At 39.4% G+C, this 17,826-nt stretch overlaps 2 protein-coding genes and 1 long non-coding RNA gene across 6 annotated transcripts; all 3 read left to right on the top strand.

Moving 5' to 3' along the window:
- Nucleotides 1-25: 25 nt before the first annotated feature.
- LOC122761599 lies at nucleotides 26-2,933 on the top strand. The gene is made up of 3 exons (XR_006358565.1): nucleotides 26-140; nucleotides 2,443-2,500; nucleotides 2,609-2,933. It is a non-coding gene; the product is annotated as an uncharacterized LOC122761599 (long non-coding RNA).
- Nucleotides 2,934-2,970: 37 nt separating this feature from the next.
- On the top strand, nucleotides 2,971-7,654 carry si:ch211-103a14.5 (guanylyl cyclase-activating protein 1). 3 transcript variants are annotated; one of them, XM_044016823.1, is made up of 6 exons: nucleotides 2,971-3,390; nucleotides 4,322-4,404; nucleotides 4,964-5,163; nucleotides 6,265-6,414; nucleotides 6,712-6,802; nucleotides 6,889-7,654. In XM_044016823.1, exons 3-6 carry the CDS (start codon nucleotides 4,966-4,968, stop codon nucleotides 7,017-7,019), a joined length of 570 nt encoding a protein of 189 aa, XP_043872758.1. In that variant the 5' UTR covers nucleotides 2,971-3,390; nucleotides 4,322-4,404; nucleotides 4,964-4,965; the 3' UTR covers nucleotides 7,020-7,654. The 3 variants fall into 3 exon arrangements, with proteins under 3 accessions (XP_043872758.1, XP_043872757.1, XP_043872756.1); XM_044016822.1 differs by having other exon boundaries at nucleotides 4,299-4,404; XM_044016821.1 differs by lacking the exons at nucleotides 2,971-3,390; nucleotides 4,322-4,404 and having other exon boundaries at nucleotides 4,815-5,163.
- A 2,401-nt stretch (nucleotides 7,655-10,055) lies between these two features.
- irf6 (interferon regulatory factor 6) lies at nucleotides 10,056-17,826 on the top strand. 2 transcript variants are annotated; one of them, XM_044016820.1, is made up of 8 exons: nucleotides 10,056-10,367; nucleotides 12,025-12,199; nucleotides 12,856-13,051; nucleotides 13,137-13,235; nucleotides 13,328-13,594; nucleotides 14,223-14,615; nucleotides 15,840-15,958; nucleotides 16,835-17,826. In XM_044016820.1, exons 2-8 carry the CDS (start codon nucleotides 12,026-12,028, stop codon nucleotides 17,063-17,065), a joined length of 1,479 nt encoding a protein of 492 aa, XP_043872755.1. In that variant the 5' UTR covers nucleotides 10,056-10,367; nucleotide 12,025; the 3' UTR covers nucleotides 17,066-17,826. The 2 variants fall into 2 exon arrangements, with proteins under 2 accessions (XP_043872755.1, XP_043872754.1); XM_044016819.1 differs by having other exon boundaries at nucleotides 10,057-10,367; nucleotides 12,021-12,199.

The raw sequence follows: 17,826 nt of genomic DNA, 5'->3' as shown, positions 1-17,826 counted from the left end.
CTCCACTGATTTGGTGCAATCTTTGCAAGACACTCAGAGAGAGAGAGAGAGAAAATCTGAGCTATGACTATGACTCCGCCTCCTGTCCTTTCACTGTGTGCGTGCCTCCTCCCTGCTTTTGAGCAACTCCCAACAAACAGGTGAGGCCTCACATTCCAGCACGAACTTCACCTGTGCGTGTTTGTGTGTGTGTGTGTGTGTGACGCGCCGCTCACGCCTCTCATTGACTCAGTCACTCGATCTTTCTGCTCAGATTCAATGATTCTGTCATTTTCAAGAGGATTAATGGGGTGGAGAGAGTACTGAAATATTCTACTCAAGTAAAAGTACCACTTTAGTACAAGTAAAAGTACTGGTCTAAAAATGTACTCAAGTTAAAGTCAAAAAGTATCTTGTTTAAAATGTACTCTGAGTAAAAGTTACTTAGTTACTTTTTTTAACAAGGTTGGGGTTCTTGTGTCGTACAAAAAGGACACACATGTCATCAGGAAAACCTTTAGAAATTAAAGTGCTGCCAAAATAAAACATGTAAACACATAATGTGGCAGTCGCCATGGGTCAAAGGTCACAAATGTTTCAACTTTCTCACTCACTCAGGGACCTTAATTAACGCCAATTCACCTGTCGTCATCATTCAAGTACACAGAATCAGAATTCAAGAGAAAAGTTTGAATTCTGTGGGAAAAAAAGTCTGTGATTTTCTTTCCATCATACGTAAGAGGATTTATTTATTTTATTTATATGTTTATTTCGGTCATGTCAGTTTGATCACTCATCATCGCACATCATCTTAGTGGAGTTCACACAATACACATAACTGAAAGGGAAAGCGGGAGAAGCAAAAGCTTATCTAGTCCCGCCCCCATTACCCACATAATACATATTTTCATTGTACAATACATAATTTCATCATACTCATTTTTTTTTTCTTATGACAGTTTGTTTCAGCAGCAGGTAGCACTAGTGTTAGAGTCACATGTGAATTGTTTTGGATACAAAATAAAAAATATGTAAAAATACTTCAAAAAGAAGAAGCCAGACTCAGAATTCTGACTTTAATCTCAGGATTCAGATTAGATTTCTGATTCATCTCAGAATTCTGAGAAACAGAGTTCAAATTGTGACTTTAATCTTGTTCTTTTTCGTGTTCACTAGCTGTTTTTCTTTATAACATATGAAAGAGATTAGGGCCACATGTGAAATCTTTTTTGAATTAAATGAAAAAAAAGACGGAATTCTAAGAAAAAATATTGGAATTATAATCTCAAATTCTGATCTCTTTCTCAGAATTCTGACTCTACGCTCAGAAATCTGACGTTTTTCTCAAAATGTTAACTTTTTGTATATGTATATATTTTTAAAATTTTGTTTCCAAAACAATTTCACGAGTGGCTCTAATCCTCTTTTATACTTAAACAGTGGTAAACATACTTTTGCAGAACTGAATGTCTGAGTGACTGAGTGACAGTGAACGTGTGAATGTGTTACACGTGCAGAAGTATCAACACTCACCATGAACGTGTGTCAGGTGCACAGTGTAACTTAGCAGCGCCTTTATATAAAAGACCTGAAAAATAAGCACATTTTAATCAAGTTATAAATATTTTTTTACATTTTTAATATCATGTTACAAACCCTTTAAACACAGCATTTCAGGTGATAGAATAACGACAGCATATCATATTTACTAGACATATTTTTTAATAGTAACAATAACACATTTGTTTGTAATTAAAGCATTATTAAATGTATTACATTCAAAATTAAATGACATATATAAGCTTGTTTTGTGTTTTAATTATTTACTTTACCTTTTTATTATTTAATAATTAAGATTTATTTTGCATAAATACATTTTTTATTGTGAAGTGCACATCATTCCTTTTCAAAACAAACACTTTTACTTTGAAATTGTGTGACATGTCGCCCCCTCTTGAGCAGACTAGACACTCATTGAAGTGAGGGGAAAAAAAACAACTGTTCAGTGGCAGGGGACCAACGTGACATTCAAATTATAACACAATATTTCATCATGATATCGCAATAAAGATATTCATCATGGTATTTCACCGAATTTCAAAGTAAGAAACAAGCTAATATTAATAATATGATAATTACAACAGAATGTCTCTATTATTATTACTATTATAAATATATAATAGTATCACTTTGGTGGCAGCTGCGAAGAGGACGTCATGGGCTGCGTAAAATTGATCAGGGGGCCACATGTGGCCCGTGGGCCGCTAGTTGGACACCTCTCATCTAAGGCTATAGGCAAAGATGACTGTGCACTTATTAAACATACTTATGAGTAATTTATTCAATTTATGCCAATAAAACCTCCCCAAAAAGTTACACTGTGGACTTGAACTTTTTCCATTTTATGCCTGTGAATCTGGCACTTTTATTTTTATTTATTTACTTTCTTGTTTTATTCTTTAGTTCCATCAATTCTATGAGAAAGACGCAGATCACAACATGACCAGGAACGCTCTGTGAGGTGAGACACAGAATGAGTCAAAGACTGTTGATTTATTCAATTACAATCTTAAATCTGAGCACAATAATTGGAATGTATTGTGTTGTACAATATTTTGTTTACATAAAGGTTGGTGGTGCACGTGACCTGTGCAAGCAGGTTAAGTGTAAAGATGACGTGGAATAGCCCTGGCTCAAGAGGATCAGGAATCCTCTAAGGCAGAGGGTTAGCCGACAGTGACCCTTCACCAACGCTCACTCACTCATCATACATGTGCGCTATGACGTCACAGCTGTGGGAGTTCACGGTGCTGACTCTTTGTTTCTTAGTCTTTAGATTTCACAACACTGTGATTTGTTTTATGTCAAGAAAAACGTGTCACAACAGAATTCTGCTGTTTTTTGTGCTGCTGGTGTATACACACAAACGCTTACCTCAGTCAGCACAGAAATGATGTCACATCATCATCATCATCATCATCGTAGATAGATAGATAGATAGATAGATAGATAGATAGATAGATAGATAGATGACTCTGACAGAAGAATCTGTTACTTGTACCTGAAGTGTTTTACTGTATTTATGGTCTACCACAACTGGTTTGTACTTGAACCTAATAACATATTAATAATCAGATCCATGTCTCTGTCCTCTCAGACACAGTGTCTAGTTTGTCTGTCTATCTCTCTTGTCTTTTCTTTTTTTTCTTGGCTACAGTCACTTTTCTGCCAAGTATGTCTGTTGCACCTAAACCTCTGTTGCCCTGGAGACAAACCAGACTGGTCCATCCAGTTCCACTGTCCTTGGTGGGAACTCATCATCATCATAATCATCATCATCATCATCATGACTGCCAACTGATGCCGGCATGAAATGTGAAGAATGTGCTTTCAATCAGAGCTTTCAGTACTGTAAGTGTCTCACAATGAACACGCAGCACACTTCTAGTAAGCGCTGGTCATTCATTCATTCATTCATTAATGTAGTTATTATTCTGGAAAAGTGCACTGATTGCTGTTTTTATTGGTAAAGGTTTGTCTGAAATCATGTGGAAAAGAAACCACGTTGCACAGGTGATACATGTATTATGGCATAGAAGAAATATAGTAGATTTGATCTCATACTATCTGATTAATATTAATAAAACTGGCATCTGAAGTAAAATGAAATGAATGCCCGAGGACTGTAAACACCTAATTACAGGATCTATTAGTTACATGGAAGCGTAACCATGACACAAAGTTAGTAATACGACAGCAGACAGGTTACATTGTATCTGCATCACGAGGAGGATTTCACTTCCGTCAGTAGAAAGACGTGTCATAAAAAAAATGGTTTGGCATGTTGTTCTTTCATTAATGCACAGTGATATATGTTATTCACATAGTATATGCATTACATTCTTGAGCATATACATACATTTAGTGCAAATGTATGTATATATCTACGGAACCCTTTTTTACATGTTTTAGGGCCACATGTAAAAAAAGAAAGATAAAACAGCATGAATTCTGAGATTAAAGTCAGAATTCTGACTTAACCCAGAAGTCATGCTGTTCTTTCTTTCTTTCTTTCTTTATTTTTTTGGCAAAAGTCAGAATTATGACTTTAATCTCAGAATTCTGAGGAAAAAGAATTCATTTTGTCTTTCTCTTTTTAAATGTGGCCCTAATACCCTTCCGTACAGCAGAAAAAAAACCAACCATTTGCTTTATTAATGTGCATTGTACTTGCGATATTCCACCAATAAATGAATAAATATAGAAGGTTAAATAAATATAGAAGGTCAAATCAAACTTTTTTTTATTGAATGATACAGTGAGACTTGTTGTTGTTGTCCAGTCCTGGTCCAGTCATACGAGGGAGTCTGACAGCAGATGGAGGAGCTTTAAGACGCTCTAACCCAGTGACGACCATACCTTAAGGTAAGCTGAGAGATCACGTTCACCTACAGAGAGCAGGTTACTGGAAGACCATTTTCCAACGAAGCTGTCATACTGAAGAATATTCTTTTTCTAAACTTGCAGTTCAAATACTCCTCATGGTAAAACAGGTTTTCCTCCTTATGTACTATTTACATGTGATTCAAACACTTCTACTTACACACGCCCCCACAATGCCTGCATAAAAATAGGATAAATGGTGAATAATTAATATTCATTTATGAATTATGAAAGTCAAATATGACTTTGTGGTCACAGTGTCATCTGGCACACAGGGATTTTGTGCTTTGTTTCAAGGTCTCTTTAATTAGTATTTGCTGGCGAGTAACGTGGATTATAACTCCTAATCTTTGTACTCGGACACACACACAGAGAGAGAGAGAGAGCCCATTGGCTGACAAACACACACACATGGGTTAGATGTGACCCATCTGCACACATATTGTGCAGAAACCTGCGACTGGTCTGCCATGCATGGATGCAGCTCACACTGGCTATGGTGTCTATGGGATTTGTTCACATTTATATTCTGAAAACACAGACATGGGAAACTGCAACGACTCCTCAGTGGAGGAACTACAGGCCTGTGAGAGTCACCAGTGGTACAGGAAATTCATGACCGAGTGCCCATCGGGACTTCTCACCTTCTACGAGTTCAAGAAGTTCTTCGGCCTCAAGAATCTGTCCGTGTCGTCGGACGCCTACGTCCGGACTATGTTTCAAACGTTTGACATGAACAATGTAAGGAATGCTCTCATTGTCTGACCGACGTGTCTTAGTCTCGTTTTACTGTTTCAGCGAAGGTGAATATTTACACGTGGCGGTCGCTTCGCGTGATGCTTCAATGGGAAAACTTTCATTCTTTCAGGAGAAACGTATTTATTTGCAGGCTGTTTTATAAACATAGTCACCATAAATAGTGAAAATGCTAAAATAAATGAAGCTCTACAGAAATAGGTAACGCGTCATAATTGTCATCATGCTCATTCTCGGTTTTGTTTGTATGTGGCTGACGTGTTTTTCTCTATTACAGGCTATTTTGTGTATATGTATTAACCCTTAGCACCCATGGTAATTTACCGTAATACACAACTCCTTATATGGACATCCTGGGGGTGTGTTTATAGGTCACCTATTGAGGCTTTAAAAAAATGTGTGTTTTTTCGTCTTTTTATGTGTCCTTGACTCAAAGTTACGATTCATTTTATATCACATTTTTAGTCGTGATATAAAGTAGCAACAATTGTGCAGAAGTTACAACATCTTTTCTTTTTGAACTTCACTTCAATCCGATTTTAAACATTTCGAGTACTTTTTGGTTATGTGTGTGTTTATATAGTTGGTGAAATTAACCAGATTGATAAAGGATACAAGACACTCTATATGACACATTCTTATACCTTCTGTATATATCCTATGTTTAAACATAGTCATGGAAAAACTTGGTGTTTTAAGGGTTAATAAGAAAAGGTATATTTTATAAACTGCATCCGGAGGATAATCTGCCTCACCTTCAGCTCAGTGTTTAAATGTAGCTCGGGTAAATTAGCTCGTGTTATTTCTGTTGGAGTGGAACCCGGACTATTAGAGAGGGGGCTTATCCCACTGACACTATATATACTCACCCAACTGACCTGACCTACAATCCTAAACAAAAACAAGTGTAACCTCTTCATGCTTTGTTCCTGTCTGTCATTATACAGACTTTCACATAATACAGTGTTTTTGTAGCAGTGATTGCTACTTTTTTATGAAAGTACGACATGTATTGTTAGCTTTCTACTATGGTGACGGTAGTAAGAGAATCTGTCGATGACAGTGATCACTGTGTCCTTTTCTTAGGACGGTTTCATCGATTTCATGGAGTATGTGGCCGCCCTGAGTCTGGTGCTGAAGGGGGAAGTGAAGCAGAAGCTCCGCTGGTATTTCAAACTCTATGACATTGATGGAAGTGGCTGCATCGACCGCGACGAGCTGCTTCTGATAGTAAAGGTACGTATGGATGGATGATTCCTTCGACTCGTGCCACGTTTCAGCTTAACTGACGGGCTTAGTGACAAACCATGAGGGTAAATCCCCCAGGGGACTGTCCTGAAAAGTCCTCCCACGACCACTTATAGGTTCTGAATGAGACGCAAGGCCCAGAAACAAGACCAGCGTCAAATCCCACCACAGGCTTTAATGAGACTGAGTCACATGCGGGGCAAAAGATGGCATTTAGCTGACCTCTACTGGCTGAAAAGTGTAAGAACAACTGTTGACTGTTCTTTCTTTTTGTGTCCTGTGCAGTCCATTCACGCCATCAATGGAATCGCTCAAGAAATATCAGCAGAAGACTTTACCAACATGATGTTTGACAAGATTGACATCAACGGAGATGGTACGACTCCGAAACTCCCCACGTGCCGTTGTCATGTGATTGTAAACTGTAGCTCAGTGTGTGTGTTTGTCCCGTGTGTGTTGCAGGTGAACTGTCTTATGAAGAGTTCATGGAGGGGATTCAGAACGACGAGATGCTCCTGAAGATGCTGACAGAGAGTCTGGACCTGTCACACATTGTCAAAAAGATCCAAGGAGAGATCAGAGCTTACAATTAGTTGGTTGTTTTTTTTGTTTTTTTTCCCCGACAGTCTCTGAAGGACACGTTTGTCTCTATAACTGTGCCAGAGCTGAACGAGTGGAGACGTGGGTTCAGGACAGTCCACAGATCTGAACTGTACGTTTGGTTTGTGTGTGTGCTCATTAATTAAGACCTTCAATAAACACAGAGATGTCGTCATTAGCTTTCAAATGCAACATACACCAACTACCTCACGACTTCCACTGCTTTCACCAAGCACCGTTTTTTACAAGCTACAGTGTATATGTGTGTGTCAGTGAGTCACATTTACATTGTCTATGCTGCTTTATGATGACGAGCTGATTGTACTCAATTCAATTGTGAGTCGCTTTGGATAAAAGCGTCTGCTAAATGACATGTCATGTAATGTAATGATAAATGTTCACATATGTCATAAGTATACACAATCAGTGCATCCTCTGTATTATTGCTATGATTTTGGAAACTGCAGCACGTTGTTTTAGAATAGATACACAATCATCTTCACATGTTTTGGTTGACTGACTCTTTTGAGACACTGCAGAAAATAAGGAACTTTTCACATCTAACTTTACTGAGCCTAAGATCCCATTGCAGCAATAAACAAATAAACACATGCACGCACACCATTCATATCAGGGGTGTCAAACTCATTTTTAATCCGGGGGCCACAAACAGCAATTTAATGAGGTATCTTTTTGCAAAACAAATGATGAACAAACCACAAATTTCCTGAGGAAAAATAAGTGCAATTTCAGCAATATACCTTACCTTAAAGGGATACTTGAGTAAAAGTACAAGTACGTTACCAGAAAATAGTATAATAAGTATATGACATTTACTGTATTTAAATATCAAAGCTCATTTTCTGATATACAACGTAGGAAGTGAGTTGTCTTTCAACTGGAAGGTTGAGGGTTAAATTCCTGGCCCGGCTAGTCTTTATGTGTCCAAAACATTCTTTGTGTGAATGGGTGAAAACGGTAAAGTTAGGCAGCTCATCAAGACTGGAAAAGCTCTGTATAAATACAGACCATAATACCAACTCCTCTTCTTCTTCTGATTTTATTTGGTAGTAACGAGACAGGAAATTTAGTGGAGTAAAAGTAAAAAGTTGCTAGAACTATAAACAGAAGTACAGATACGTGGATTTTGTACTTGAGCAACAGTAACAAAGTATTTGTACTTTGTTACATTACAACACAACATAATTACACATGTGCATTATAAGGTAGAGTTCACAGTGGATCAAGAAAAGGTACAAAATATTTAGTCACTGGTATCTCACACTGAAAAAAAAAAGATTCATCCTGTGGGCTGTATTGGACCCTTGGTGGGCCGGTTTTGGCCCGTGGGCCGTATGTTTGACACCCCTGATTTATATGATAGTGAATTCACCGTAAAGTACATGATCGGGTCGGCTTATACTTGTTGTATTAGTGTCTTTTGTTTAAGCCTTGACACTAAAAAATGAAGAAAGAAGCTGTTTTATAGGTTTGAATAATTCAGATGTGATGATGCACTTTTACAACAACACTTCTTCACGTACATGCCAAGCCTTCTGTGAATGATGTTTCCTTTCATCTATAGGTTTTACAGGACTTAGTTTGATAGAATGTTTGTCAGGTAATGTCACAAGAGTTAAGGGTTTTAAAGTGTACCACATATTGTATAAAACTGACATTTCTGTATTCTCTCTCTAGTTTTTCTTTTTCTCTTGTGAAGAACAAGTCTCACTTTAATACAAATATTATTTTTACATGGACACAAACAATGTGAATGCAGCACACAAACACGAGACTCATTTTCCACATCTTGCATTATTTTGCATGGCACATCGAAACCAGGAAATCCTGAGGGAACGATGCTCAGATGCACGTGAGATGCGCGCGCGCGCGCTCTGTGGCCATGAGTAGTTTCAGGGAGTGTCCCCGCGTTTGTCGTTGACCTGGGGATTAAAGCATAACAAATCGCCCACTTGTCCTCGTGTCTCTTCATAGTCAACGTACAGTGTTATTGTTGTTGTTGTTGTTGTTGTTGTTGTTCTCAGTGACTGCGCCAAATCCGCTCAGTCATGTTAACGCTGCGTGTTTGTGTAGTAAGGGTTTAAGTCCTTACACTGTTCAAACCGTCTGGACAAAAATAATCAGCATCATTAAAACTGTTGTACATGGATTTTACACATTAGGTGACATTAGAAATGCAGTTTAAAAAAAAACAAACTTAAAATGTTATTTATAACAAAGTGAACTCACCTTTTTATACCCACATTTGAGCCCTTCTTCTATGAGAAGTCAGTAATTAATCAAACTAAACATTCAACCACCAAAACTTACATTTTCTGTTCAGGAATGTAAGTAAATAACTATAATTTGGCATCTTAATCAAGACATATTAATGTGCTTTACTATTTTTTGTTTGTTTATTTCAATTAATTTAATTTAATGAATGTATGTATATATATATATATATATATATATATATATATATATATATATATATATATATATATATATGTATGTATATACATGAATATATTCGTATACAATACATACTATGTATATATACTACATACATAGTATACAAATGTGTATTTTAATTATAATTATAACTTTAGACGTTTACTAGAAAATCGCAGTGGGATTAAAATCCGAGATAAAAACATTTGAACAATTAACTAAATCATGTATACATGTATATATATATATATATATATATATATATATATATATATATATATATATATATATATATATATAAATATATATATATACATATAAATAGTATGTGTGTGTGTTCACATACATTTACACAGATTGATTGAGAATTGTGTTGTGATGTAATTACAGGTGTATTCCAGTGAGCTGTGCTGTGGCCCGTGTGTGTGTGTGTGTGGGTTTACGACGTTATTCTGTGAGATGATGAAATTGTTCGTGTTTGCGTGGAAAAAGCTCAGGTGCGCTGGAATAAAACAGGGCTGATCTGCCCACGTGCCTTCGCGAACAGCTGCCTCCTCCTCCTGCTGCTGTTCACTCACTCACTCAGTCACGAAAGGTGTGTCACCGGCATGACGTCACGCCCATACCTGAGTTTCGGTGAGGGAAAAAAGGGGGAAGGACCGAGCCGAGTGGAAAACATCCGCGCCTGTTCTTGGTCCGCAGTGAGTCCCGCTGCTGCTGTTAATGTTCACCGGATTCCTCGTCTGTGATTATCGGTGATCGATGACCGTGTTCACAGGGAGAGGGGACGCGGATTAGCGGAGGTCAGACTGCGGACGTCTTCTTTCCCGGAGGTCGATTCTCAGGCCGAGAAGAAAACACCTCGTTCACTTCCTGGTTCGCCACAGGTACTGTCTGTCTGTCTGTCTGTCTGACTGACTGTCTGTCTGCGTGTCGTGAAAAACGTTGGCGTTTGTGGACGTTTTTGTTGAAGTTTTGTGGAACGTAACTAACCAATATTTAAACTTTTATACAGCGGTGGAAAGTAGAGAATTACATTGACTCGCGTTACTGTGACTGAGCAGGTTTTTTTGTGTACTTGTACCTTTTTAAAGTCGCGTTTCATTTCACTTTTACTGAAGTACGGTCTTTTTTGGAAGTACTGTGCGTTTTAAGCTACGTTTTAAAACACATACGTGACGTGGTAAAAAACAAACAACCCGAAAACAAACAAACGTTGGCGTGAATTTTAAATAAAAACAAACCGGAAAGTCAGTGTCAGTGAATGATGAGGACAAACAGGTGAACTGGCGCTAATTAAGGTGAGAAAGCTAAAGCATTTGTGACCTTTGACCCATTTTGACTGATACATTATGTGTTTACATGTTTTATTTTGTCAGCACGTTCATTTGTAAATGTTTGCCTTTAATTAAAAACAAGTTAATGGGAGATGTCACACAAGGAAGAACCCCAACCTTGTTAAACAAGTAACTAAGTCAATTTTACTCTGATTACATTTTTAGACCAGTTCTTTTATTTGTGCTTGAGTAAATCTAGAGTAGAATCTTTCCTTTTAAATGTGTACAATTACAGCCCAGAGAAAGAACTGGAGCAGCACAAACCTCTCCAGCCAAGCTCGCTCATTCCCGCAGAGACAAAAAAGGTCAAACACAATCCTGATCCCGAAAACTTAACCGCACAATAGGGAACAAAGTGATACACGATCGTGTTTTATTGTCTGCTTTGGATCCCCTGCTAATATAGACCAGACTTTGGAGAGAAACTGTATGTTAAATCGATTGTTTCCATCCAAACAGCATGAATTTATTGGAAAAATAGAAGAAAACAAACGGTTTTTGCTATTTTACACTGCAGGGTTCAATTAAAGTGTGCTTTTTTTGTGCCATTTAGGGAGAAAATGATAAAGAATAAAGCGTTAACTACAACTAACACAAAGAACAATCCACATTAATCCCATTTAAAGCAGTATCTGTGATAAGCTCATATTTATTGGCGATATGTGGTAATGTAATGTCAGTTGGAGTTACAGTAAGTGCCAAATCAAAGACACCACTGTTATTTAATTCAAATGTATAACAAAAGAGTATCATGGTGAAATTCTTCAGTGCTGCAGAAACTTACTCATCTATATGAAATTGGCAGATGTAATTATTATAAACATGGAGTTTGCATGTTCTCCCTGTGTGTGTGTGTGTGTGTGTGTGTGTGTGTGTTTAATCTGGGTTCTCCGGGCTTCCTCCCACAGCCCAAAAACATGCAGATGTATGGGATTAGGTAAATTGGACACTCTAAATGGACTGTAGGTGTGAATGTGAGAGTGGTCCCTGTGATGGACTGAAGACATGTCCAGGCTGGGACCCTGTCTTTCACCCTATGTGGAGGATAAAGTGGTAAAAGATGAATGAATGAATGAATTATAAACATGGTCCAGTCTGCAAGGGGTTTAAAGGATTGGGAAATCCAGACCTGCAGGATTCAGGTTTTTGTCTCTAAAATCTGTGTGTGTGTGTGTGTGTGTGTGTGTGTTTTCTCTTTGTCAGTCAGGATGTCGGTCACTCCTCGACGTGTCCGCTTGAAGCCCTGGTTGGTGGCGCAGGTGGACAGCGGGCGCTACCCGGGCCTGGTGTGGATAAACCGCGACGCCATGCGCTTCCGGATCCCGTGGAAACACGCGACGCGGCACACGCCGCAGCACGAGGACGAGGACACGATATTTAAGGTGAAGACTCAAGAATTAGAGTTTAGAGAGGAATGAATGGGAAAACGGTGACTTCCCTGAATCAGAACCTCAGGACCAGGACTTAAAAACACACACTGCACCACAACGAGAATAAATGAATATGATATATAAAAACTCTCTTTTCTGGGTTTGTATTGATTCATTTACAGACACATGTGAATATGACAGGGTGAGATTGTGCTCATTCTCTCCTTATATTTAAGTCCATTCATCCTGTCATCTTTATGTTCTCGCCAACACACATTCCCACCGATTTAATGGGTCATTCTGGGACCTTTGTGATATCATTTAAGATTCTTCTTTTCCCTTTAAAATGTTTACTAAACATCCAGCTGTCAAATATTTACATTTCTCTTAGTTGCAGAAGTTCCATAGTTCATTACCATTATTCATATTTGTGTCACATGTTTAAAAATGTATTTTTTTTAATCCATGTTAACAATATGGAGCCATTTTTACCAGTTGTATCTCGATTAGGAATCAAATGAACGCTTGAACTTTTTTAAAAGTATCTGATTATTTCAAGTCTGATGAAGTGCATTAACCCCGAGGTCACGCGTGTGCGTGAACACACAGATGTCGGCACAGGATGGTGGTTTTATTAGCTGTGCTCTTCTGTGTAAATGATCTCGCAGGCGTGGGCCGTGGAGACGGGGAAATTCCAGGAGGGAGTCGACGAACCTGATCCCGCAAAGTGGAAGGCCCAGCTCCGGTGTGCGCTGAACAAGAGCCGGGAATTCAACCTCGTCTACGACGGCACCAAGGAGGTCCCCATGAATCCTCTGAAGATCTACGACGTCTGCGACATCCCACAGCCGCTCAGTAACCAAGGTAAACGACAGCTGACTGCACTATTGGATACAAACCCCCTTGTTGTGTCTTTCTCATTTTAATACGATTAACTGTCACTCGACAGCCTCTTCAGACGCTGGCTCTTGGACTCCACATGAAGAGAACGGTGGTGAGGAAGACGCTCCAGATACACCAGAGTCCCTTCCTCCGTACCAATCCAATGGTGAGCGACCTTTCCTCATGTTTATATTCAGATTTTCTGCCGTTTGCATGAGCGAAAACCTTTTTTAACCCATTTTCTCGTCGGTAATTCAGGTCCCAGTCCGTCCCCTCTCATCATGTGGTCTCCGATGAGCTCGGACTCGTCCATGCAGCCGCCAAGTTGTTCCTCTTCCAACGAGGCCTGGCCCAAAGAAGAGCCCGGTAAAATCTGGCCTAAAGAGGAGCCAGTGGATGTGGAGATGCAGCCCACACCCATGGCGGACATGCCCCCCGCTCCTCTAGCTGACCCCATCCTGCAGCCCTCTCCTCTGACCGATGCCTTGTTTGCCTCGCCGGAAACATGGATCAGTTCTCTCCCGAGTAAGTTTGCACTTTCTCTTAAAACTCTAGTAAACTCAGGTAGATTTTACCAGTGCAGCAGGAAAACTGCGTTCTGCCTGATTCTGCAAATAGAAAGCAGTCAGCAGTGACACAAATACAAAAATAAACAGGTGGACACAGCAGTGAAAGACGAAGTGGAAAAAAAGCAAGAAAAATAACACACGCACCACTAGTTTGAGACATCTGCCCGAGACCGTTTGTGAAAAACTATGGACTGGCCGTGATCTGTCCAGGATGTGACCCCCGCCTTTCACCCTCGAGTTTGGCACAGCACCCCCACTGTGACCCTCATGTAGAGGATAAAGTGGTAAAAGATGGATGGATGGATGGATACCAGAATGCAGAAATAGAGCTTTGCGCCCATATACTTGTCATTACGGTAGAACTTCAGGACGTCCGCAGAACAACTGAAGATTCCCCAGCACGGCTCACCTGACATGTTCACATTTTTAATACTTATTAATATGCATTGTCCCTTCCTTTAAATAAATAGAATAGAATAAAATGAAAATAAAAAGCATTAGATGACCTCCCTGTCCCATTCTGACTTTTTTTAAATGGTATCAAACACTGTTGTAACATTTCTTTGTGCTCGTCTGTGACTCAGTGACAGACCTGGAGGTGCAGTTTCAGTACCGGGGAAAGGAAATGTGTCCCACGATGACCGTCAGTAACCCCCAGGGCTGCAGGCTGTTCTACGGGGACCTGGGCCCCATGGTCAACCAGGAGGAGCTGTTCGGGCCGGTGAACCTGGAGCAGCTCCGCTTTCCCACCACGGAGCACATCGCCAACGACAAGCAGAGGGTCTTCACGAACCGCCTGCTGGATGTGATGGACAGGGGTTTGATCCTGGAGGTCAGCGGCCACGACATCTACGCCATCCGCCTCTGCCAGTGCAAGGTGTACTGGTCCGGCCCCTGCGCTCCAAACCCGGCCGCGCCGAATCTTATAGAGCGACAGAAGAGGGTGAAGCTCTTCTGCCTGGAGTCTTTTCTCAGCAGTGAGTAGAATATTTACTGCACTATTTTTCACAATTCACAAAGGATTATATACTCAATGGACAATTTAATAGGTACAGGACACTTAATCCTTAGACCACAGAACATTTTGGCTGCTTTTCTCCATTAATGTGTTTAAACATACAGAGGCTATAAGAATGTGCAATATAGAGTGTCTTATATCCTTTTTTTTCTGCACAACCGAGGCAATCTGATCTTTCATTTTCACCAACTATATATGATATAAACACACCTGAGCAAAAAGTACTCAAAATGTTTAAAATCGGATTGAATTTTTGGAAATTTGTGAAATACGTCACAGTTCAAAGTTCACTTGGCTTTGCTTTTTATGAACATAAAGAAAAGATAAGTGACTTATGCACAATTATTTTAATGAATCATAACTTTGACTCACCAACACATAAGAAGCCGGATCTGTGGTGCAGGTGCACACCGTGGTCATTTTGCGTGCGAATAATGCACAACTCCTTATATGGACATCCTGTGTGTGTGTGTGTGTGTGTGTGTGTGTTTACAGGTCACATATTCAGGCTTTAAAATATGTCTTTGTCTTTGTTGAGTTAAGATTCAGTTATGATTCGCCTTATGTCGCATTTTGAGTCGTTTAGTTGCATGTTCTTATAATCTCTGTATTAGGGCTGAACAATTAATCGAAATTTCATCGAAATTGCAATTTTTTTAATGCCAAAGTGTGTCAGAATATCACTAATTTAATTATTAGATTAATTATTGGCTTGATCTTTACAAATCTTATTCCATAGACTGAAGAGAACCATCTTTGTTTCTCACACATCTGCACAAATATCACAGTTTTCAAATGAAAATGATAATGATGTAAAAATGACCATTCTCTCTGATATCGTGAATCATATCACAATCGCAATTCCTCTCAAAATAATAATAATCGCAATTAGATATTTATTCAAAATCATTCATTAATACGTTTAAACATAGTAATGGAAAAAAGCAGCCGAAATGCTCTGCGTTCCAAGGCTTAATAAAAGACGTACCTAATAAAGTGGCAGGTGAGTGTGTTCTGTGAATTAACTTTCTTTAACAGAGTTACTGATTGTCCATGTTTATGTTCATGGTTTCACTGTGGAACAAAAAGCATAAGTGATTTTTAAAGACTTCAGTGAAGTCTTTGCAGCCTGTTGTAGAACTGCTTTCTCATCACGGTTTCTTTTCTGTACTTTTCTGTGTAGGTGTGATAGCACAACAGCGTGGTCAGATGCCGAACCCCCCTCAGTTTGAAATCAACCTGTGTTTCGGAGAGGAGTGGCCTGATGGAAGACCCCGAGAGAGGAAACTTATCATGGTCCAGGTGAGGAGGGTGGAAGTTCAGCACTGTATTTACGCGAAAAATCGGAAAATTCCAACAGTTTCTGAAAGCTGAGAAGTTTCCACATCAAAGCCGACATGTGGTTATTACGCTCATTTCACTCACGCTGTTGCAGGAAGCCGGAAGTTGCAGGAAGCCATTTTTGGCCTGTTTTTGGACATTGAGACAAAGACTCAAACAAATGTTACTGTAAATGTGTTTAACACGGGAAGTCTGGTGTTCATGTACAATTATAGGTTTTTTTTTCTTATAATGCACTATTTTATGTATGTGTGTGTGTATATATATATATATATATATATATATATATATGTATATATGTGTGTGTGTGTGTATATGTGTGTATATATATACATATGCACTTAACATGCAGCAAATTGTAAATAACTGCCAGATGTTGAAAGCTATTCTGGAAAAATGGGTTTAGCACATTTTCTGGCCCTTTTTTTTATGGTTACAATAAACAGAAAGAAAAGGCCAGATGGACATTTGGACGCTTTGGTGTTAAAGGGTTAAGACTCCAGTGTGTGACTTCTGTGCCATATTGTCCAGCCTAAAGCACAATTTTAAGTAGTTGAGTTTTCATTTATTCTTTTTAGTTTATTTAGTTGTGACAGATGTATCAAATTTCCTCAAAGAAACAAGCAATTTATTTTAAGTTTAAGTTTATTAGTATTATTTCTTAAACACTTTTGCCTCAGTTCACTCCAGCTTTTGTTTGTACACATTGGTCTTGATCGTTTTCTTTTGCTGTGTCTCATCTGTCCCTCGTCTGTCCCTCTTCTGTCCCCCCCCTTTGTCTCTCCTCTGTGTCTGATCTGACCCCGCCCCGCTCCGCCCCTCCTCCTGTCCCTGCAGGTGATCCCAGTGGTTGCCCGCATGATAAGCGAGATGTTCTCCGGCGACAACACGCGATCCTTTGACAGCGGCAGCGTTCGCCTGCAGATTTCAGTCCCCGACATCAAAGACAACATAGTGACCCACCTCAAGCAGCTGTACTGCCTGCTGCAGACCCACCAGGGCCAGGACGGCTGGGCGCTGCCCCCGGGGTCAGGTCTGAACATCACTCAGGCTCTGCAGGCTCAGTGAAACCATCCACACACACACACACACTCGCCTGTATCTACTGAGAGCTACATTAGTGTAGCAAAGAAGTACTTATTGTGATCGTATTGAGACGTGTGCACGGTGTAGTGTAGGATGCTTTTCCTCTGATACGACAGTGCTGTACATAGAGGCCCCGCTGTAGTCTTGCATTATTTGTGCAGGAAACCTCCCGCGGGCCAAAGTCCTCGTCGCTCGCTGCAAGGGAATATTTAACATAGTTAATGAGTTACAGAAATTGCCTTGTGTGCTCTATTTATCCAAAAAAAAACAGGTCAGTGATTACCAAACTGTCGTTCAGGAAAATTGGGCAAAATGCCTTTATATTTTTTGATCTTCCCAAAGCTTAAGAAGTGACACATCTGTTAAGGGGTTTGTTTGTTTGTATGATTTAAGAGAAAAGTTTCCCTGCTGTTTCATGTTAGGCTTTCAAAGATTTTTAACATTACTGTAGGGGAGGGGGGAGAAAGTCTTCCCTGCAGTTTTGTCTCAAGTCATTTTATTTTTTTTGTCATTTATATTGTAGCATATTACGTTTTCATATCTTTTGATTTTTAAGCCTACTTCATGTACGCTAACCCGGCAGCCATTTAACTAAATCACATTCAGCTACAGGGATCTGTTTCAGTAAGGACGCCACTGCACTTTGGGGGGAGCTGAATGTTGTTTTATGTTTAGTTGAATGAATGTAAGTGCATTTATCATGTGATTGTATCTTTATTTTATCAATAAAATTGCCAAAATAA

The sequence above is a fragment of the Solea senegalensis genome, unplaced genomic scaffold (genome assembly GCF_019176455.1).
Source record: "Solea senegalensis isolate Sse05_10M unplaced genomic scaffold, IFAPA_SoseM_1 scf7180000014838, whole genome shotgun sequence".
Taxonomy (NCBI): Eukaryota; Metazoa; Chordata; class Actinopteri; order Pleuronectiformes; family Soleidae; genus Solea; species Solea senegalensis.
This window is presented reverse-complemented; position numbering and strand designations above follow the sequence as displayed.